This window comes from Pseudoliparis swirei, chromosome 9 (assembly GCF_029220125.1).
Source record: "Pseudoliparis swirei isolate HS2019 ecotype Mariana Trench chromosome 9, NWPU_hadal_v1, whole genome shotgun sequence".
Taxonomy (NCBI): domain Eukaryota; kingdom Metazoa; phylum Chordata; class Actinopteri; order Perciformes; family Liparidae; genus Pseudoliparis; species Pseudoliparis swirei.
Window position 1 is genome coordinate 20,502,159 of NC_079396.1, and position 21,948 is coordinate 20,524,106.

A 21,948-nucleotide genomic window follows, 5' to 3' on the forward strand; every position below is an offset into this window, starting at 1 on the left:
TGTAGGATGATTTCACAGTATTTCATTTGCACACAATCTCTTATTTAAGCAGCTATCTTGTTAAATGTGAATGCATAACTACAATACTGTTGCGCATTCAATAAGCCATACAGTATTCATAAATAATGTGGAACAATGAGTGGTGCAGTAACTCATGGACTGAAATACACCGCACGCTATTTGTTATGGATGAATTTCCGTTGAATGCTATTCATAGTGTGCTTTTTACTTGATCTTGACAGCTCTATAAATCCAGAAAACACGCAACTACATTATGCCGACACTATGAAAATGATCTAATATACATGTTTTTTTGGTAATGTATGCCCGCGTGGTGTCACAACCAATTATACTTACGCAACGACTCAACCACGGCCACTGTTCTACATTCGCTCGTATTGGCGCACTACTTTCAGGGAGTAAACGTGAGGTACGTGATGTGAAGATCCGAGGTTGTGCTTCGGTCGTGAGAGAGAAAAAACTAAGATGGCGCCTCATCAAGAAAGATAGGATGGCTTGAAGAGAGTGATGATGTTGGTCGGGAAATGATTGATAACGACACAATTGATAAACTTTAGACCCTCGCTTGCTATTAAACGAACAGCCGCCGTCCATGTTGTGAACCCGTGTGTCTGACAGAACGGACTTTATGGAGGACTGAGGCGGAAAAAACTGTGAACTTTCCTCCCGTCAGCTAGCCGACTGGCCCGAGCACAGCTGGCCGACGTTAGCTCAGCAGCACTCATCACAACAACAGAGGAAGGAGAGCGGCCACCGGCCCGCACACACCCCGGGACATCGAGGTGTCTTCGGGTCAGTTACGAGAACGCAAGACGTTGTAGTTTAGAAGAAGAAAAAAGGGGTCAACATTTAAACTGCTTGTGGTATTTCTGGTTCCACATAGAACATGTTACATGTGCGTGAATAACGTGAACTATTTGGTCAAAGAGTATATGTCTGGTTGAGTGTGTAAGCTCAGGTTAGCTTGTCTGCGTTTATATTGGTGAGTTTTCCCCAGTGAACGTTAGCTAACCATGCTAGTTAGCTAGTGTCCGAACCCCGGAGGAGGCAAAGGGAGGAAAAGTGGAGGCCTCGATGCTAACGTTAGCTGGAAGTGGCGTTAATGCCTCTGGTAGCTCAGCAATCGCCAGAAATAGACTTCACGATGGGCCGAAGAAATGAATGACACCTAGCTAACCCACTGCAAGTCAATTAATTGGATACAGTTTCGTTTTTCTTAGTAGTTTTGTCAAGGCTGTCGCCGGAAACTAAGGTTGGTTTTAGCGTCAGTTCTCCCAAGTTTGGGAGCAAGTAGTTCGCTAACAGTTGCTAGTTAACAAATGTGTGTTGTTGAATAATGTTAATCAGATGGACATTGACATTTTAAATGTCTCCGCTTGGCTATTGCATTTGAGTGTTTGTTTATGTATTGCCATGTGTCTCTTTAAAGCCTATTAATGATTCCAGTCCAGCCTACTTGGGAGTAGTGATGGCCTCCCCATACCTTTTGGGTTCATGGCCTTCACGCCATTGTTTGTCGGAAGGCCTTTGAAGAATCAGATGGATGACACGCATCGTCACTGAAATTTCAGAATCAAGTTGATGATAATGAATAAGTAATGTTGGAAGAAATAATTCAACACAATACGTGTCGATGAAGACTCGTGTGCAAACGCATTATTCGAAGCAATGTTTATTTCTCAAGTGAAAACTGTACCAAGGAAACTAATAATTGTGGCTCAGTTCTGCGGTTGATAAAGCAGTACTTAAAACGTTTGCCCTTTTCCACCCTGGCCCTTGTTGGTTCAACAGAGCATGGCATTTGTTTGGTTGTGTCTGGTGTTGGGGGAGGGGGTTTTAACAAGGACCACAGGGATAAAAGAAAAGCCTCATCCTGGGATTAGCCATGTCTCTTGTTATTTGCTATTATGTACAGTGTTTTGGGACATTAGAAACTACTTGGCATGCAGAGGAAGTTATAGCCATATATTTAAAGCTGACGATGGTACAATGCCAAGTTGGAACAGGAAGTAGTATGAGCAAGAGTAAACAAATGCAATTGGCTTCTGTTGTAGCTGTGTGATATGCTTTTTATGTTCTTATACGCGGATCCATTTTACTTATTGAATTAAGTTAACATGTTAACTTTACATTGTCTTTGTTAAATGTGTTTTACATTTATTGAAAAACACGGGCTCTATAAATGTTTGAAGACACAATGTTGGTCCATGAACATACCCCTCAGAAGTGTTTAAGTGTTTTTACAGCACTTTGAAGTGTTCTATGGTATCTGTAGCTCAATAAGTCACAACATCTTTTAAATAAATTCAGAAAAAAAGTGAATGCAACATATGCATGTCTTCGGGGTTTTAGACAAGAGTCGCATACATAAACTGCTTTCTGAAAGGCTGTATTGATGCTGCTCAAACATAAGTGAGTCTATTGTAGTCCATTGACTTGTTTTGTGTTGTCGATCTTGTTTGTTCTCAGGGCAATGGAAGGGGAAGAGTTTGTACCTCCTCCGGAGTGTCCAGTATTTGAACCGTCATGGGAGGAGTTCCAGGACCCCCTTGGCTACATTGCCAAGATTCGTCCAATTGCAGAGAAGTCTGGAATCTGCAAAATCCGACCGCCAGCAGTAAATATTTGCTTATGCTTGGAATATGTTTTAAGAAATATCATCCTCACTGTGTTTTTATGTGTACCATTTGTAGCATGCACTGGGTTTAAAATGTTTAGAAGTACTAAGTAAAAGGTACGTGGACTCGTTTAGTCCGGAGAATGAAAGTTAAAATATCTGATTCTCGTTGATATTTGACGTTTGAAAGGCATTATTAAAGATAATAAGAGCAAGATTTAATTTGGAGAATATTCACACACAAAGTAGCTATAAAAAAACAATAACACAGGCATAGGAAGTAATTTTCTTCATGCATCCTCTCCCCAAAACAAGATATATATTTATATTCAGTCTCATTGGTGTTCCACGAACTACGTTTACTTTTTCTCTCGTAACACTAATATTAGTGTCATTTTGGAAAAAAGAAATTTGGAAATAATTACATTCTTAGGATTATCTATCCAGATCAATACATTTAAAATGTTTTTGCAGTAGAGAATAGAGAAGATTACTGGAGAAAAACTGCAACTGGTGTGGAAATTAAAACCTCATCACTGCTCATCTTTAGGGCTTGGTGGACATAATCATACATATAATATAGTTCAACCGATGGTGCAGTTTTTCTATTCATATTTTTCAGGTTGAGGTCTTTAGGAATTATCATTTGTTCTGAACTAATTGGTGAGGAGAAGGCTGTTAGCTGTTAATAATGTGAACTGCAATTGTTCTGCAGTAGGTTAGCTTGGTTATTCTTCCTGGTGTAAGTGCAAAGTTCTTGAGCCTTTAACAGGGTTCGTACGGTCATGGAAAACCTGGAAAAGTCATGGAATTTTATAATGGTCATTTCCAGGCCTGGAAAAGTCATGTAAAAAAAAACTCAAATTATAAAAGTTATGGAAATGTCGTATATTCACATGTTCATTTACGCCGAGTTTGAAATAATTGATATGTTTTTTTAAAGAAAGTCGCTCAAAAACGCACAACATTTTCTAAATTGTTCATGTTTATACCGAGATTTAAGTTTGGTCGTGGAAATTTGGTTTAAAGTCATGGAAAAGTCATGGAAATCCATTGGTCAAAATGTGTAAGAACCCTGCTTTAAGCCAAAGTGAAACCAGGGTTAAGCCCAAACTGATTTATATTCCATATTCATTTATTTTTGTGCACGCTCCTTGAATGTTAGAGGTCACTGTCAAATCATAAAATGCACATGTTGTTGTTTTAGCGTAGAGGCGTGGAAGTAAAATTTCATGTCTTTGCTCCCAAATAGGACTGGCAACCACCGTTTTCAGTGGAGCTGGATACCTTCCGGTTCACACCCCGCATCCAGAGGCTTAATGAGTTGGAGGTAGGTTAAATTGTACATTGTTGATAGATAATTGAATATGTCGATGGAATTTGCCATCGTACTCATGGTGGTCCCTTATTCACCTCATTTTAGGCGGAGACCAGAGTGAAACTTAATTATTTGGACCGCATCGCCAGGTTTTGGGAAGTCCAGTCATCCTCCTTGAAAATCCCACATATTGAAAGGCGCATCCTTGATCTTTTCAGCCTCTCAAGGGTAGATATTACATTCATTGTCTGTACTTTAAAAGTCTGTTTTAAACTATATGTTTTTGTTCCTTGGATATGATTAAAAAGTTAACAACTGGCTTTTCTATTCCAGGTTGTGACAGATGAAGGAGGTTTTGAGATGGTCTGTAAGGAACGGCGCTGGGCTCGTGTGGCCCAGAGACTTGGCTACCCGCCAGGCAAGAATATTGGTTCTCTGCTGCGCTCGCACTATGAGAGGATCGTCTACCCCTTTGAAGTGTTCCATTCTGGTGTCAGCTTGCCGGTAACTTTCTACACATTCTTGTCTGTCCATGTTTTGTTACCAGAGGTGATAAGTTAATAGATAACACTGAACAGTAGTCCGTCTGTGAAGAGTAGCTACGTAACTATTTGATATAGTGTACACATTCTTTTGGTCAGAATCAAAAGATAGTACGTCATATAATATAAGTGTGTATGTATGTATGTATATATATATATATATTAAATCAATCTCTTTTCATTTAATTTCTAGCATTGCAAGCCAAAGCACTACGATGGTGAGGAAGTGGATAAAGAGTACAAGCCACACTCCATCCCCCTGCGACAGTCTGTGCATCCCTCCAAAACAAGCAGTTATGGACGCAGAGCGAACCGCTGCCAGCCTGATGTGAGTGACAGTTTCAATGCGTACTTGTCATTCAATAAATTTGCATACCTCTATGACCACTAAGCATATACTGAACTGTACTTTGGACACGTTCATATACCTTTGGGATCACATTTCTGCATGCACATTGCTGCCGCAAAATCATTCAAAGATAAAGAACATCTTTGTTTATGCAGCTGCTTTTCAATACTACAAAGATTGGATGGGTTAAGGTTATTGTGCAACTAATCTGTTGAAGAGGAATCTATTTTAAGTAGTGGCACAACGTGTGAATTTTAACCTGCGAATTTGTTTTAAAATATATTATCTGCTTGCATTGTTGGTTGCTGTTTTTGTACACGACATTTTAAAATTCCCCTCTCTCCAGCTTGACGAGAGAGCGAGAAAGGCGGAGGGAGAGAGCGCAGCATTGAGCAAATGAGATACATATTCAACTTTATTACTTCTGACACACGAGTGCATAGAGAGTGAATGAGAGGGACCGGCGTTTGTGAAAAGAAAGCCGTGAATCAGAAGAATAAAACAATTATTATTTTCTTATTATTTCACCTTATTCACATCAAAACGTATATTTAGGTAACAACCCGTTCTCTGCGCTCTGTATCCGACGCTTAAGTGTGCCACATATCCTGAGTGGCGTGACGAAGCATCAGTGTTTGACCTGGGAATGAGAGCGGGTTGGACACCCTGCTTATTGGTGAGGGTTCACACCCCCACATGGGGTCTAAAAGAGTCCGGAACAAAGCAAAAGAAGACAAGAAAAAATCCAGGCAGAGGGCGGAGATTCTGCAGATACAGATGGCGCCACGTACTTCTCGTGGGTCATAAATATTTGAGAGAGATTATTTTTGTATCGGTCCATACATTGTTTAACAGTACATTCATATTCCTTTTAACAACCACATAATCAGACTGTGTTTTGAGTGATGGTTTTCCACGGAATTTTAATCACGCATCAAAACCCTTGCCACTAATGCTATTATCTGAGTTTTTCTTCGTAATACAAGACTAGTCTCATCTTAACGTGCATTGAAGTTCCACTAATTAATTGCCACGCTACAGTGTGTTGTAATTGAGAGAAATCTGCATGTTGTTTTTCCGGACTTTGAACCTCAGTATGAATAGATATACGCTTGATGTTCTGGGTTGAACAGCAAACAAAGGCAGATTTGATGTTTTCTAGCTTGGTAAACTATTAGACGCTTTACAATCGGCCTCTTGTTCAGCTAAGCGAATAACGGCGGAGCTTCCGTCATTCCAGGCAAACAGAAACTCGGGCCCAATAGTCTACTCATGTATTTGTTGGATGACAATCTCCTTGAGTGTACCTTTCTGCCATGGTTATTAACTTTGTCTCTGCTTCTCAATGTGTCTTTGTGCATCGGTTTCAGTGTCTGGAAGATGTGACGGAGCACTCGAAGCGCTTCCCCGCTCGCTTGCTTACTCTCCATCCCGCCATGCTGCTTTGCTTGACTCTGCTCTTTTGTCTCTGTTCCATTACTTTGTTTTCTGCTTTGTTCCTCCACTTCTTTCCATCTCACTGGTAGACAACCAGTCATTTACTTTATAATTGTTCCATGATTCTTTTGAAGCAATGCACGGTTCAACTTCTGGACCGGCCATCATTCTGTTTCCACATTCTTGTTACATACAACCTTTCCTTCTTCCCCAAACCCTCCCGCCCCCTAGTTGTTAAAGACCTACTCATACTTTGAGTACGTAACACTCACCAGGGGAGTTCAGAGATGGCAGTTCAGCCCATGTATTCCGCCTCTTTTGCTCTACATTAGGACGGCTCCATTCAACCAAAGCTTGAACATATCATCCGCATCAACAGAAACACTTTTGATGCCCAGACTTCTCCCGTAGCCTACAGATTCTGTCTATGATTGCAGACTCGGTTTATAGAGAACAATTTCTTAGTAATGGACTTTTAAAAAATTAATTGCATTTGGCATTGCGTAACTTTTTGTTCTCATTACTTAAACGGCTTATACAAGACATTACTTCGAGGTTGGATTGTTCTTTAATAACAGATAATTTAATAAATTGTTATCATTCGAAATGGGGTTGTATTTTATTCCCATTTAGCTTAATTTGTTCGTTTATTTTTTGGTTTATTTACCACAAGCTGGACGACAAGTATCGTCCACGATAACAAACTTATCATCCATGTCAGAAATTAACTAATAATGTCAGAGCCTTCTTGTCAGCAAACATAACATTTCCAAACGCCTTCCCAGCCACATTTCTGTTTGCTGCCACACATGTCCCTTTAATATAAATCATTTTGATGTGACCGCTGAATCGCCTGTCAGTAGTTGGCAGCACCAAACAGACTTTAAACTATGCAATCTCATTCAAAGGCGTCCTATACATACCAGAAATTAACTTTATGTAGAATTTGTCAGATCATTTAGAAACTAAATCCTCATAGTGACGAGTGGCTCTGTTATTTCCAGGCTCTCTCCCTTCCTCTCTCATCTCCTTTTTTCCCCTCTTGTCTTAGTTTATTGTTGCTGTTATTTTCTCCCCTTGCAGGGTCCAGAGGATCTGGCCCCCCATCCTCTCACCACTGGCTCTCAACTCATCTCTGCGGTACTGCCTCTCGAGCATATGAGCTCAACTTCCGCCCCCTCTCTCTTCATGCCTCTTTTCCTACACCTCCTCACCCCTCTGAAGTTCTCTACATGTTGGTTTCTTTTGGTTTCTTTTTATTCTTTTACTAACCCCTGAAACATTTCCATTGACATGCAATCACACTTCTCAACCCATAATAGGGCCACATGACTTTGGCATTGCAATGATAGGGAATGCAACTTCACCATTATCTCCCAGATGTAGACCAGACGATGAGACGAAGATCTCCCGATTTCTGCAGTTTGTATCTAATGTTGCCTTGTAAGCCTGTTTTTAATTTCAATTCAATTCAGTTTATTTGTATAGCCCAATTTCACAAATTACAAATTTGTCTCGGAGTGCTTTACAATCTGTACACATAGACATCCCTGCCCCAAAACCTCACATCGGACCAGGAAAAACTCCCAAATAACCCTTCAGGGGGAAAAAAAGGGAAGAAACCTGGAGGAGAGCAACAGAGGAGGATCCCTCTCCTAGGATGGACAGATGCAATAGATGTAATGTGTACAGAAGGACAGATTTAGAGTTAAAATACATTCAATGAATATGACAGAGTGTATGAATAGTTCATAGTAGGCATATTCCACGATGGAGACCTCCACGATCCATCAGGCAGATGGCGGTGGGGAGGAGGAGTGGCGGAGTCTCAACAGGACAGTGGCGTAGTCATGAGCAGGAATTCCACGACCCAGACGATCCATCAGGCAGATAGATCTATGCCGTCTCATAGGGTCCGATGACACCATGAGACGAAAGTCAAAAGGACTTCCGGGAGAAAGCAGAGTTAGTAACGTGTGATTGAGAGATGAAAATTCATCCTTAAGGAGAGAAAAAGAGGAGATAGGTACTCAGTGCATCCTAAAACGTCCCCGGCAGCTATAAGCCTATAGCAGCATATCAAGGGGCTGGACCAGGGCAAACCTGATTCAGCCCTAACTATAAGCTCTGTCAAAGAGGAAGGTCTTAAGTCTACTCTTAAACGAGGTGACTGTGTCTGCCTCCCGGACTGAAATTGGAAGCTGGTTCCATAAAAGAGGAGCTTGATAACTAATGGCTCTGGCTCCCATTCTACTTTTTAAGACTCTAGGAACTACAAGTAGTCCCGCATTTAGTGAGCGTAGCTCTCTAGTGGGGCAATATGGTACGACAAGCTCCTTAAGATATGATGGAGCATCACCAATCAAGGCTTTGTAGGTTAAGAGAAGAATTTTAAAAGTGATTCTTGATTTTACTGGGAGCCAGTGCAGAGCAGCTAGTGCAGGAGTGATGTGATCTCTTTCTTAGTTTTAGTGAGAACACGAGCTGCAGCATTCTGGATCAACTGGAGGGACCTAAGAGATTTATTAGAGCAGCCTGCTAATAAGGAGTTGCAGTAATCCAGTCTCAAGTAACGAACGCGTGAACCAATTTTTCTGCATCTTTTGAGACAAGATGTGCCTGATTTTGAAATATTACGTAGATGAAAGAATGCAGTCCTTGAGATTTGCTTTACGTGGGAGTTAAAGGACAAGTCCCGATCAAAGATAACGCCAAGATTCTTTACAGTGGTGTTGGATGCCAGGGCAATGCCGCTACAGAATCCACATCACCAGATAATTGATCTCTGAGGTGCTCAGGGCCGATTAAAATTACTTCGGTTTTGTCTGAGTTTAACATCAAGAAGTTGCAGGTCATCCATGTTTTTATGTCTTTAAGACATGCTTGAATTTTACAGAGTTGGTTGCTCTCCTCTGGTTTTATCGATAAATATAGTTGAGTGTCATCTGCATAACAATGAAAGTTTATGGAGTGTTTCCTGATAATATTGCCCAAAGGAAGCATGTATAAGGTAAATAAAATTGGTCCAAGCACAGAACCTTGTGGAACTCCGTGATTAACGTTGGTGGTTATCGAGGCGTCATCGTTTACAAATACAAACTGAGATCGATCTGATAAATAGGATTTAAACCAAATTAGTGCCGTGCCTGAAATGCCAATCGACTGCTCCAGTCTCTGTAACAGGATGTCATGGTCAATGGTGTCGAATGCAGCACTAAGGTCTAACAAGACCAGGACAGAGAGGAGTCCTTTATCTGCTGCCATTAAGAGGTCATTTGTAATTTTCACCAGTGCCGTCTCGGTGCTGTGGTGTTTTCTAAATCCTGATTGAAATTTCTCAAATAAACTATTATGATGTAGAAAGTCGCACAACTGATTTGCGACCACTTTCTCAAGGATCTTGGAGAGGAAGGGGAGGTTAGAGATCGGTCTGTAGTTAGCCAATACCTCTGGATCCAGAGTGGGCTTCTTCAGGAGAGGTTTAATAACAGCCACCTTGAAGGAGTGTGGTACGTGGCCTGTTAGCAGAGACACATTGATAATATCTAATTTTAATTGTTATATTACAGAATTTAAAAACAAACCGTAACACTGGGTCTTTAATATATGCACGTTTGGATTCATATGCCAATGTTGTTAGAAGCCCAATGTGTTAACTATCCTAAAGTGCACATACACGTTCTGTTAATCCTCAACTGTCAAACACACTTCTGGTCTGCAGATGCACTCTCTGGCTTTCTCTCTCGCCCATGCTCTCTCTCTGGTGACCCTTGGATTGAAATGCTCTGTCGCTGTCTACGTGCCTCCTGCTGTTGTGCCTTGCGGTCTTCTCTCTACAGCGGCTACCAGTGTGGCTGCATGCGTTCTCTTTAGAGTGCACAGAACAACCTAGCAGGTTTAATTTGATCGGGTTTTACTTGCAGGGTACCGTAGTCTGATGAGAAGGTAACATATTGGAGTCTTTAATCACTGAAGCATTGAAGTCTTGGAAGGTTTGGTTGATTGATAGTCCTCCAGCATCAAGCCCTGGAGATCTGATTTGTTGTCTCGTGCTTCCAATCACTATCACGTTGATATAGTCCTTGGATCACCGAAGTTTGGATTCCAGGAAAAGGTGCCATTTTAATGTTTTTCCTACACAAATTCTAGTTAGATTTGCAGCACTGAAGAGTGCAATTGCATACTGGTGGTAAAGTCAACAACACGCGTGCAGCTTTCTTGAACAGTATCTTTTGTGGTATTGAATCCGTCCCGTTTCTGTGCCTCGAATGGCATGAACAAAGTTGTCATGACATGCATAGATGTATTTGCATAGAATGTGGGAATACAGGTTGCATTCTGACTGCATGTTTGAAAGCACCGCACATCGAGCTGCTGACTGATTATTGAAAGTGACGTTCAGACCTTCTGTGTTTCTGTCCACAGCGATGATTACACATGACTTGTGGTTACTGTTTGCAAACATGGCAGACTGGAGCTGGAGTTCAAGTGGAGCGCAACAATAATTTAATGCAAGGGAGGAAGTCTAAAATGATCATTCATTCCAAAACTATGAGAGAAACGAATACATGGGAACTAAGCATTACATGCCTTTTGGGTAATATAAATAATAAATGTTGGGACTACAGCTACTGGGAATCAGCTGCTGACTCGTCCAACTTCAGCAAAAATAAAAAAATCATTGAACAGTAGATACTCGAGCATTTATGGCAAATGATGGTCTAAATTAAGTTAACATGTCATAATACGCAGAACATAATAACATTCATAATTTACAAAAATTCATTAATACCTTAATCTAACTATATGATTGCAACTACTGGTGATTTTTGGTTCTGATGGTGAGTCTTAACGTTTTCCTTTTGAGCTCTGCTAACTTTTCATGAATATCTAACCGAGCATAATCCCTTCTTGTGGAGGCATTGCTGTTTGTTCTGCATTTGGCCGAGACCCTTGCTTGGTTCTGTGTGCTTTTGAGGGCAGTTGTTTTGTGTCTGTGCCTTCTTAACGAAAATGTACTTTCATCCACAGCCTGAACCTACAGAGGAAGACATAGAGAAGAACCCAGAACTGAAGAAGCTTCAGATCTACGGGGCAGGACCAAAGATGATGGGACTTGGACTTGTGGCAAGGTACAAAGGCATCAGGAAGAAAGGTACGCCCACAACCGAAAGTCGACACCTTGCAGACACATTCAGTTAAACCTACAAGGTCTATAAATGTGGTAACCGTAATGTTGAGAAACCAGGACATTTGGAAGCGACTATTAATTTTGAATAGACTAAAGCCACAACTTAAAATCTTCATTATTGGCTCGGTTAAATACATTGTGGCCATTGGAGAGCTTCTTTTTTGGTTTGGTTACAATCAAGCTGCCGACTTAAAGCCCTGCACTTTTATTTTTTATTTTTTTAGATGAACTGCCTCAAACCGTTACCATCAAGGCCAGCGCGTCTCCTGCTCCCGGTGATACCTCCGTCAAAGCGGAGCCACTGGAGCCTCAAGAGAAGCAGAGTGACGGCGGTACGTCCAGCCCCCAACCGCCGCGTCCGACCATCGCAGTAAAGACGGAAGTGAAGAAGGAAGAACCAGAGGTAGAAGGTGGTAAAAAAAAGGAGGACGATGTTACAGCGTGCACCAAAATGACCATGAGGCTTCGTCGCAACCTCAACAACCCGCAGAGTGTAAGTCAAGAAGACCAGTTGAGATCAACATAACTACATTTATTGTTAAACTACCATAACAAGGTTATTTTACAGACGCTACGATCTGATATGTTGTTTAATTTTACCGGTTCATTGTTTCATTGGGCGCTCTGGGTGTCTGCTCTAGTTAAAAGTGAGCCACGCCCTAAAATGTACGTTTTGTACTCTCTTTAATGCCTTTACCCCGGCAACCGCTGTGGTTGGGTGATTTTGGTTATATCTTGGAGGTCAATGGTCACTGTGACCCCATGTCTATCCCATTCTTGTGATAAAACAGGACGCCTGATTGCATTTCTTCAAATTAAGCAAAAACGTCCTACTTGCACTCAAGGATGAAATTAATATAATTTGGTGATCAAAGGCCTCATAAATCAAGTTTATGGACTAATTATGACAATTTCACACATGTGGAATAGGATAACATTATATGTATGACATTGATGTAAACTGCAACACGACTGCGAGGTCTTAATTCTATTGTTACTTTTTCTCAGGTGGATTCTTTTGTGTGTCGAATGTGTGGTCGGGGAGATGACGACGAGAAACTCTTGCTGTGTGATGGCTGCGACGACAACTACCACACCTACTGTCTACTGCCCCCCCTCACGGAGCCTCCCAAAGGCAACTGGCGTTGCCCTAAATGTCTGGCAGAGGTAAGTAAATATGCCCTGTGTGACTAACACACCATCAGGGTTCATTTTGCCTTTTAGTCTTTAGATGAAAATTCATATTTGTTTTAATCAGTCTAGTCATTGTTATTCTTCATAGTTGTAGTCTAGTTTTAGAAGTCATTACATGAAAATCAGTTTTCTCTTAATTGTTTCTGCTTTTTTATTTTCTATTTAGACGATAGCCTTTTTTCATCATTGTACTGAATATTTTGGTCAATCTAGTTGAGCAAAAACATTAGTTTTCTCATCTTTATTTCACATACGATTTCTTATCTTATGAAAAACACAGGTGTAATGATTAAGAATACATTCTATCATTCTTCAAAAGACTGAACACAAAATGTCATGTTCCATATCGTCACTGTTGGTGTAATGACTTTGTTCTCATCGCCTTGGTGTCCTAGGAGAAAAGCTTGACGATCTACATATTTTTGTCATCATTTTAATAATCGCGATAAACACTGAACCATGTGTTTATTATAAATGCATGTAACATGCCATGTTTTGTTGGGTTTCTTCTAACTCAGAAGACTAATCTTTATTTCGATTTCTAACTCTTCTAGGACTGCAAGAAACCTTCCGAAGCGTTTGGCTTTGAACAGGCGACACGAGAGTACACTCTGCAGAGTTTTGGGGAAATGGCAGATGCTTTCAAAGCGGATTACTTCAACATGCCTGTCCACGTAAGCGCAGCCACACAAGACATCAGCTCTTCATCATGGAGCACGTCTCTGATAACGAGGGACTAACCTCTGGCCTTTGTGTTTGTCGGTGTAGATGGTTCCCACTGAGCTGGTGGAGCGAGAGTTCTGGAGGTTGGTTAGTAGTATCGAGGAAGACGTGGTTGTTGAGTACGGAGCGGACATACACTCGAAGGATTTTGGCAGCGGTTTCCCGATGAACAATGGCAAGAAGGAGCTCACAAAGGAAGAAGAGGTATGCACATTGTTGTTGTCGTCGTCTTTTTGTGACCGATTAGCTTGAACGGTCATAAGGTTAAAGAGAGGGCCACAGCATCCTGCTCGAGATTTACATGTTGAAAGTAATGGAGGAAGTAGATTTAAAGTCCAATGTGTCATTCTCACTTTAACTGTTTTGATATGATTGCAGTCAACAAACTAATCCCGATTTATGTCGGTGATGCTCTTGACAATAACGGGTTTGCATGACCAGGAGGTTGACGGCAAAGCTTTTTATTTCAATTCTAAAAGTAGACGAGAGAAGAGCGAGTTTTCTAACTGGTTCGTATTGAATTAGTTGGCATCTGGTTGGGTTGGGAGGTTAAACATGACGAGAATCACAAACACGTTTATAACAAATGATTTCAAGCATACATCTTCTCAAAAATCTGGATTTTGCTCAATAATGTGTCAATAAATCCATCTCGGCCTTTTTAGAATGAGGGTTTTGTGAAAATACTCTGAGATGAGGGAAACTCTTTAGTTTTCATGACGCAACTTAAATTCTTGGTCAGTAACCATAGAAACTGAGTGAACCTAACCTGCTCGCTGGTAGGTTTTCTTTAACAAACCCTGAGTTTCTGTCTCCTCTCTTATGGAAATGCTGTGTAATGCAAATTACACTGCATTATGTCACTCTTGGCACATAATGAAACCTCAACGTGTTATTCTTTTCTTTCACCACACACGCAAGGCAGATGTCAGTTGTTTTTTAGGGCACTACCACTAGAATGTTTAATCTCAGTTTGAATTGTAAAAGTCAGTATGAAGCTTTAGACTCGTATAAGCAAGGAAGTTTTCTAAACCACTCGTGATGTGACTCGTTGCACTGGTGGAACATAATTCTTTGGGAAATATGTTTATTTCCTCGTGACCAGGGTCGTGTTTCACCTGCAGAAGGGAGCTTTACCGGTTGCTTAGCTCATACTTAACATACTCAAGAGTTGATTGAACCGTCTCTTATTAGCTGTTCTAATAAATAAAGTTCTCAGGGATTTTACAATGCTCTCACAAAGGTACTCGTGTAGTTCAGACACCTCCTGTTTTGAGGTTATTTCGAAATCTTTTCATAATCCTAGTCCAGTGCTTATTCTCAAAGCACACGGTTCTCTTTGTCTGGGCAGGAATACGCCCGCAGCGGCTGGAACCTGAATGTGATGCCCGTGCTGGAGCAGTCGCTCCTGTGCCACATTAATGGAGACATCTCTGGGATGAAGGTGCCGTGGCTTTATGTCGGCATGGTGTTCTCGGCTTTCTGCTGGCACATTGAGGATCACTGGAGCTACTCCATCAACTACCTGCACTGGTACAGAATCCTTTTTTTGTGTAGTGTTGTGGATTTAATCGTAATCATTTTAACGCAGAGAATATGGTGGTGTCTCCTGGAACGGTAATTTGAGTGAAATACTAACTTTTCCCCTTCTGTTTCGTGGCCGACTATCACCTCCAGGGGGGAACCCAAGACGTGGTATGGGGTTCCCTCTGTGGCAGCTGAGCGACTTGAGGAAGTGATGAAGAAGCTGACGCCAGAGCTGTTTGAGTTTCAACCTGACCTCCTGCACCAGCTGGTCACCATCATGAACCCCAATATCCTCATGTCTCATGGCGTACCGGTCAGCCTCGCATAGACACGCATGCACACAGCGGCAAGATGACCGGGTCAAAAGTTCCCTCTGATTAACTTCAATGTTTGTGATCGGCAGGTTGTTCGTACCAACCAGTGTGCTGGTGAGTTTGTCGTCACCTTCCCCAGAGCCTACCACAGCGGCTTCAATCAGGGATACAACTTTGCCGAAGCTGTCAACTTCTGCACTGCAGACTGGGTTCGTCTGTTCACACCGTCTGTCTCAAGTTGACATGACACATTTTTCACAATGCTGCATAATCAACGCCACTCTTTGCTCTCCCTCTCAGCTGCCTGCTGGCCGTTCCTGTATCGAGCACTACCGGCGTCTGAGGCGGTATTGTGTGTTCTCGCACGAAGAGCTCACCTGTAAAATGGCTACCAGCCCCGAGAAGCTAGACCTCAACCTGGCTGCAGCTACACACCGAGAAATGTTCATTATTGTTCAGGAGGAGAGGAAGCTGCGAAAGGGTCTGATGGAAAGGGTGAGACACGGAAATAGATCCTAGAGGTTCTTTAGCTCTTGTATTGATCCACTTCTTCTAATATGTGTCAGTGAGTAATGGTTACATACTAAATGTGTCTTCAATTGTCGTGTCGAATGAGATGTACGGAAAATCAGATTTTCTCATCAAATCTGTGTGTTGCACCTGCAGGGCATTACTGAAGCGGAGCGCGAGGCATTTGAGCTGCTGCCTGACGATGAGAGGCAGTGTGACCTCTGTAAGACCACGTGCTTCCTCTCCGCTCTGGCCTGCTCGAACTGTCCCGCGAAGCTGGTGTGCCTCTCGCACACTCAGGATCTGTGCAACTGCCCCACTGAAAAACTCTACCTCAGGTATTTATTTCTTGTGTAGCTGTGAAATGTGTGCGAGTGTGTTTTGCTAGACGAGGCTACTTTCGTTCTAACGTGTATCTCCGCCGGCTATTTCTTGTCCCGTCACTTTCAGATACAGATACACCCTTGATGAGCTGTTGGCCATGCTGCATCGATTAAAGGTTCGGTCCGAGTCCTTTGATTCCTGGGCCAACCGAGTGAAAGAGGCACTTGAGCAGGAAGAAGGAAACAAGATAGGTGGGAACTCTACATTATTCCTTGAACTTGGCTTTAAAAGAAAATTGTCAAACGTATCGGTATGACCAAATGGTTGTTGACTTGCAGGAATTGACGACCTGAAGATGCTGAAGCTGGAAGCGGTGGAAAAAAAGTTTCCCGACAATGAACTGCTGCGGAAGCTCAACACTGTTGTTAAAGACATAGAACGCTGCCAGCAGACCAGCACGGAGCTCCTCAGTAACTCAATGACCAGGTGAGATAGACCGTCGACTTAACTGTTACACAGACCGTTCAGTTCCAAGCACTTATGTCTTGTATTGCTGTCTTTTAGTGAAAGTAAGATGACCTTGGCAGAGCTGAAATCCTTGGTGGAGAAGATGCAGAACCTGCCATGTGTGATCGCCCAGCTGGAGGAAGTGCAGGTGAGATGTCCCTCTGAATAAACAGATGTAGTCTTTCCAAAATATAGACAATGTACTGTATGAATGCGATACCATTATTATTTTTTTGATAAACCTGCGGCTTACCGCCGTACCATCTGATTTTCAAGGTGGTTCTGCGGACAGTGGAGGATTTCCAAAGGCAGGCTCAATTACTGGCCAATGACAGGGACTGGAGGAGGGACTCCTCGCCACCTGAGCAGTTGCAGACTCTGTTGGAGCAGGGCGCCCAGCTGCTCGTTGTGGTGCCGGAGTGTGATTTACTCCAGGGCCTCAAGGAGCAGAGCCATTGGCTCGCAGAGGTGAGACGCACCCTTGGCACAGAGGGGGGAGAAAGGCAGGAGGTGATGTTGGACGTTTTGAGAAACCTGATGGAAGCGGGCTGCAACGTACCCCAGAGTGTTTCCGTGGAGACGGCCATGGCAGAGCTCCAGGAGCTGCTCACGATTGCCGAGCGTTGGGAGGAGAAGGCGCAGATCTGCCTCGAGCAGAGGTAGGACAGACGAGTCGGGGCATAAACACGTGTCACGGGGATCGCAACCAGTTCATCCGGTTTCAGTGGAGTCAAACATTTCTTTGCCGTGGTTTTGTTCTTCCAGGCAAAAACATCCCCTCTCGACTCTGGAGGCCATCGTGAACGAGGCCCAGCTGATCCCAGTCAAGCTGCCCAACATTCTCGCTCTCCAGGACTGTCTCACTCGAGCACGCGCCTGGGTCACAGACCTCGAGGAGATCCAGGTAGCACAAAAGTCTTTATCTGTCTTATTTAGATTCTACGGCCTCTGTTGTTGTGTGATTTGTAAATTAAATTGAAAATGTGCAAACTATGCTGTACCTTCATGTTGTAGCATTATTATTTACTTCTTTCTTTGTTGCAGAACGGGGAGCATTACCCCTGCCTGGATGACCTCGAGGGCCTGGTGGCTATTGGAAGAGACTTGCCCGTCTTCATGGAGGAGTTAAGGCAGCTGGAGCTGCAGGTAGCCAGCGCTCATTCCTGGAGGGACAAGGCCACCAAGACCTTCCTGAAGAAGAGCAGTCAGCACAGTCTGCTGGAGGTGAGCGACTCCAGAGAAACCAGACATGAGATCAAAACGTTCCTTCTCCACCTTTTTGCTGTGGATGTCTAATCAGTGCTGATGGTAATGCAGCCCAGTGAAGATAGCTATCCCAGTGCGTGCCGACATGTACCAGGAAGCATTGCCTGCTTTGTCTCATAAACTAACAACACATCAATGAAGGATTTATTCTTACACCTAAACTGCAAAATAAAACATTCAGCTTCTGAATTCAAGCGATTCTTTTCCACATAACTACTGGCTTCGTTGCTTTATTAACTTGTACAACACGCCATTAAATCTGGACAAACAAAATAGGACTCGCCAAACACCGTTTCAACAATCAGAGTAAGATGTGACAATATGCCGTCTGTACCCCCCCCCCCCCCCCCGTTGATCTTCTTGAGCGCCCCGTTTCTTTAAATGGACTACGTTTCTGTCAACATTGAACAAAGTGATACGGCAAGGCGACAGAGGAGCGCGTGCTGAACGTCCGTGTGGCTCCGCAGGTTTTATGTCCGTGTGCAAAAAGGAGGGAGAGGCGAGGTGAGATGGGGCCCCTGGAGGATACCAACACTCTGGGCCTCTCTGCTCACGACCTGAGGGACCCGGCCGCTATAGTGAGTTTACCGAGCGTGTTGTTGTCGTTTTGCATCTCCCTCACACGGCACTCTGGCTTTCTAAACGCACACTCGTGCTGTCGGTGACCCCTCTGCGTGCGCCTCGTCTTCTAGGTGCTGGCGTTCAAAGAAGGGGAGCAGCAGGAAAAGGAGGCGCTGCTGAGATTACGGAAACTGAACATGTGCAAGTCTGGACTTAACTCCTCAAGTTGCAAGGAGAACAAGGAGAACGGGCGGTGGGAGGACGCCATGGAGACGGACACGTCCAGCCACTCGGTGGACTCTATAAAGGAGAACGGCGCCGCCCCCCCCCAGTCCGTCTGCGTGTGCACCGGTCAGCCCCGCGCGCCTCAGCTCCGCTGTCACCTGTGCAAGGACTGGTTCCACGGCGGCTGCGTTCCCTCCCCCTCCCTGCTCCCCTCCTCCGGCCCGCCCAGCGGGAACCCCCTCTGCTGGTGGGACTGGGACGCGCGCTTCCTGTGTCCGCGGTGCCAGCGGTCCCGGCGCCCGCGCCTGGAGACGATCCTGGCGCTGCTCGTCGCCCTGCAGCGGCTGCCGGTGCGCCTGCCGGAGGGCGAGGCGCTGCAGTGCCTCACGGAGCGGGCCATCACCTGGCAGGGCCGGGCCAAGGAGGCGGTGGAGACCCCCGAGCTGCAGCGGGCCCTCCAGAGGCTGCAGGTACTCCGGTGCGACGCGGAGACCAAGGAGACCAAAGGGAGCGCCGTGATCGTTTTGTCCGACTCCGAGGGCGGGGAGGCGGAGGAGGGCGTCATCGACCTGACGGACGAGAATTCGCCCAAAAAGAACCCCAAGGAAAGCAACGGCACTCAGGTGAACACCTCATTGTGACTCTTTGTTTTGACATCCGACTATAATACAGCATCGGTCCGTCGAATGATGAGCCAATTGCTTCTTTCCTGTCGTACCGCGTCCGACCTGCCCGTTTAATTGAAATGCTCGTTTGCCCGCAGGCCGGATGTGAAAATGGCATCAGCAAGAAGTCTGTTACAGGTAAGACGGTGTTGTGATCTTCAAGTGAATGTCTCCAGTTCATCTCCCAGAAGCCACCAGTCCTCACGCTGTTTCCCTCAGGCGTGGGCTCTCTGCTGCCGCTGCTGCCGCTGCTCCGGGGTCAGGTGGTGGCGCTGCTGCCGGCCACCAAAGTCCAGCTGGAGGAGCTGCAGCTGGAAGGCGATCTGCTCGAGGTGTCCCTGGACCAGACGCTCATCATCCACAGAGTTCTGCAAGCTGCGTCCGCTCCACAACGAGAAACACTGCGCACACTCATCCAGGTGGGGAGACTCAACGTTGACCGTTTACAAAAAAGTATATCGATGTTTTGAGGCGGTATGATGTTGAAAGGACGTAACGTAAATCTAAATGGAAATCTCAACAACTAAATCTGGACGGCAAAATTCAAACCAACCTAAATATAACAAAAGCTGAGTACTCGCTCAAGACCGTAATGTTTTATTGAGAAAAAAAGTTTTTGTTAATGAGGAAAATATTCCGTACTTTTCATTTTGTTTACAAAACCGTATGGTTGTATCATACAGGCTAATTGTGCATCAGAAAACATGCTGCATCGTGATATCCTAACTTATTGACGTGTGAAATGACCTATATAATATTGTGCTAGATTTTGTCCATATTGCAAAGCGCTATTTATATTCAGTGTTATTCACCAAAATCCGTATGTTTAATTCTTTACGGCTGAATGCACTTCCTTTCTGGCAAAGCAGATTTTTGTCTCAAAGCTGCATTGTTTACAACTATGTTTACTTGCTAGCAGTCTTCCTCTTCATCTTCCTCTTCTTCTTTGTGGGCACATTCCTGCCCCTTGTGGAATCGTGTGAAAGCGCTGAAAGCTGAAATGTGTCTCCGGTCAGCACGAGATCAAACGAGACAACGTAGCTCCGTCGTGCGACTAGTGGTCAAAAACCCAGCGTGGGGTCTGCAGGACCAGATCACTGTCACGGACTGCCAGTGGAATTATGACTGATTAATTCTATATGTTACATTATTTAGTTTGGAGTGCAATGCACTTTGATGAGCCGACGTACTTTTATTGGCGTTGGTATCCGACTACAACTCAGACTAATTTAAACCTCTCAAAGCAGTTTGTTGTTTTTTAGGAGGAAACTGTCAAATGGGTCTCTGTGTTTATTGCCTTTTACATTTTTGTTGGCGTCCTCGCTGATGTTTGTGTCTCTCAGATTGAGCTCGAAGAGCAGAGGCGGACGAGCCGCGGGCGAGCCAAGGACTCCAAGCGGAAGAGAAAGAGCCACCGAGGAGGCAGCGGGGACGGGGCAGGAGAACGGTCACTGGACCCCTCGGAGTCCAAGAAAAACTGTCCCCTCAGCCCCGCCCCTCAGTTACCTGTCCAGACCAATCCAGAGGTAACTGCCCCTTTTTAGCTTTGCTGTTGTTGTTGTTGTTTTGATGCTTCCGATTTACTTGAGAGAAACATGTTTTGCTTTTCCCTCGTGACAGATTTTGTGATGGTCACCGCTGGATCTCCGTTTGGACGGATTAGTCTGAGGAATGGAAGGGACGGATCATTCTGTGCCAGAAGACGAGTTACCGAAAGATGCAGGACATCCCCACCCCTGTGCCCGCCGTCCCTCCTCGTCCCTCATTCACTCGTCCAGACGCTGACAGAGCGATGACTCTTCGTCTACACTCCACCGCCTCACCCGAAACTCAGCCACATCTCACTCGTCTTGATTTTTTATTTTCAGGCTCACCCCCACCCTTATTCTCCGCCTTCCCCGGACTCATTTCTCCCGTGAACATATTCAGACCGTGTCGGACCGCTGTGGGACTTGCGCAATAGGAGTGTCTTTGGTCTAGAGTTGTCTCTGAGGTCAGTCAGTATGCTACGTTATCCCAACTGTATTACATGTTAGTTGAACTGAAGCCCGTCTCCCCGCCGGCTGTTGCCGTTTCACTTCCCGGTTGAAGCGACGGGATGTATTTAGACAGTTCTGTTTGGGCACGGATCCCGAAGCTGAGGTACAGCAGAAGGTTCCGACTGCTGATCTCGGACAACAGCACCGTGGTTACACTTGTATTTTTTTAGTTTTATTGAATCTTGTATTTGATGCTGTTTTTGAGGGGACATGCATTTTGTATAAACTGAGTACATTTTGGGAAGTGTTAAAAACAGGCATTCATGTTTTTGGTGCTACTTTCCCAAAATGGATATCTGTACCTCTTAGCTTTGTCTTTCGCCTCCCTTTCCTCCCCTTGATCCCTTTTTTTTTTTTTTACGTTTTCCTTTTCTCCCTCCCTCGTTCTCTCTCTTCGCAAATTAAGGTAACTTCACTGTAACTTGTCACAACTTATTTTGTTTCCTGGGTTCAAATATTATTATTATTATTGATATTGCAGACACACAGTTGTCATGAGTTTGTGTATACACTTTTCATTTTAATGTTGCCTTTGTTTCTTTTCACTCTTGTTAGAAAAATAAAGGTTTAGAATTGTTTCGGCCATGTCGACTCATTATTTATCATCTTGAAGTACGT

The 21,948-nt window shown here is 44.0% G+C and overlaps 1 protein-coding gene across 3 annotated transcripts; it reads left to right on the plus strand.

The window, feature by feature from the left end:
* Positions 1–483: 483 nt before the first annotated feature.
* Positions 484–21,913, plus strand: kdm5c (lysine (K)-specific demethylase 5C). 3 transcript variants are annotated; one of them, XM_056422167.1, is made up of 29 exons: positions 484–813; positions 2,491–2,638; positions 3,891–3,968; positions 4,062–4,184; positions 4,290–4,460; positions 4,692–4,826; positions 7,368–7,424; positions 11,316–11,439; positions 11,700–11,968; positions 12,484–12,642; positions 13,224–13,343; positions 13,438–13,596; positions 14,744–14,925; positions 15,070–15,232; positions 15,323–15,442; positions 15,534–15,728; positions 15,900–16,081; positions 16,200–16,318; positions 16,406–16,553; positions 16,632–16,722; positions 16,851–17,233; positions 17,340–17,478; positions 17,619–17,798; positions 18,308–18,418; positions 18,533–19,249; positions 19,390–19,429; positions 19,511–19,710; positions 20,635–20,817; positions 20,912–21,913. In XM_056422167.1, exons 2-29 carry the CDS (start codon positions 2,495–2,497, stop codon positions 20,918–20,920), a joined length of 4,701 nt encoding a protein of 1,566 aa, XP_056278142.1. In that variant the 5' UTR covers positions 484–813; positions 2,491–2,494; the 3' UTR covers positions 20,921–21,913. The 3 variants fall into 3 exon arrangements, with proteins under 3 accessions (XP_056278142.1, XP_056278141.1, XP_056278143.1); XM_056422166.1 differs by having other exon boundaries at positions 485–813; positions 16,194–16,318; XM_056422168.1 differs by lacking the exon at positions 7,368–7,424 and having other exon boundaries at positions 485–813; positions 16,194–16,318.
* Positions 21,914–21,948: the final 35 nt, after the last annotated feature.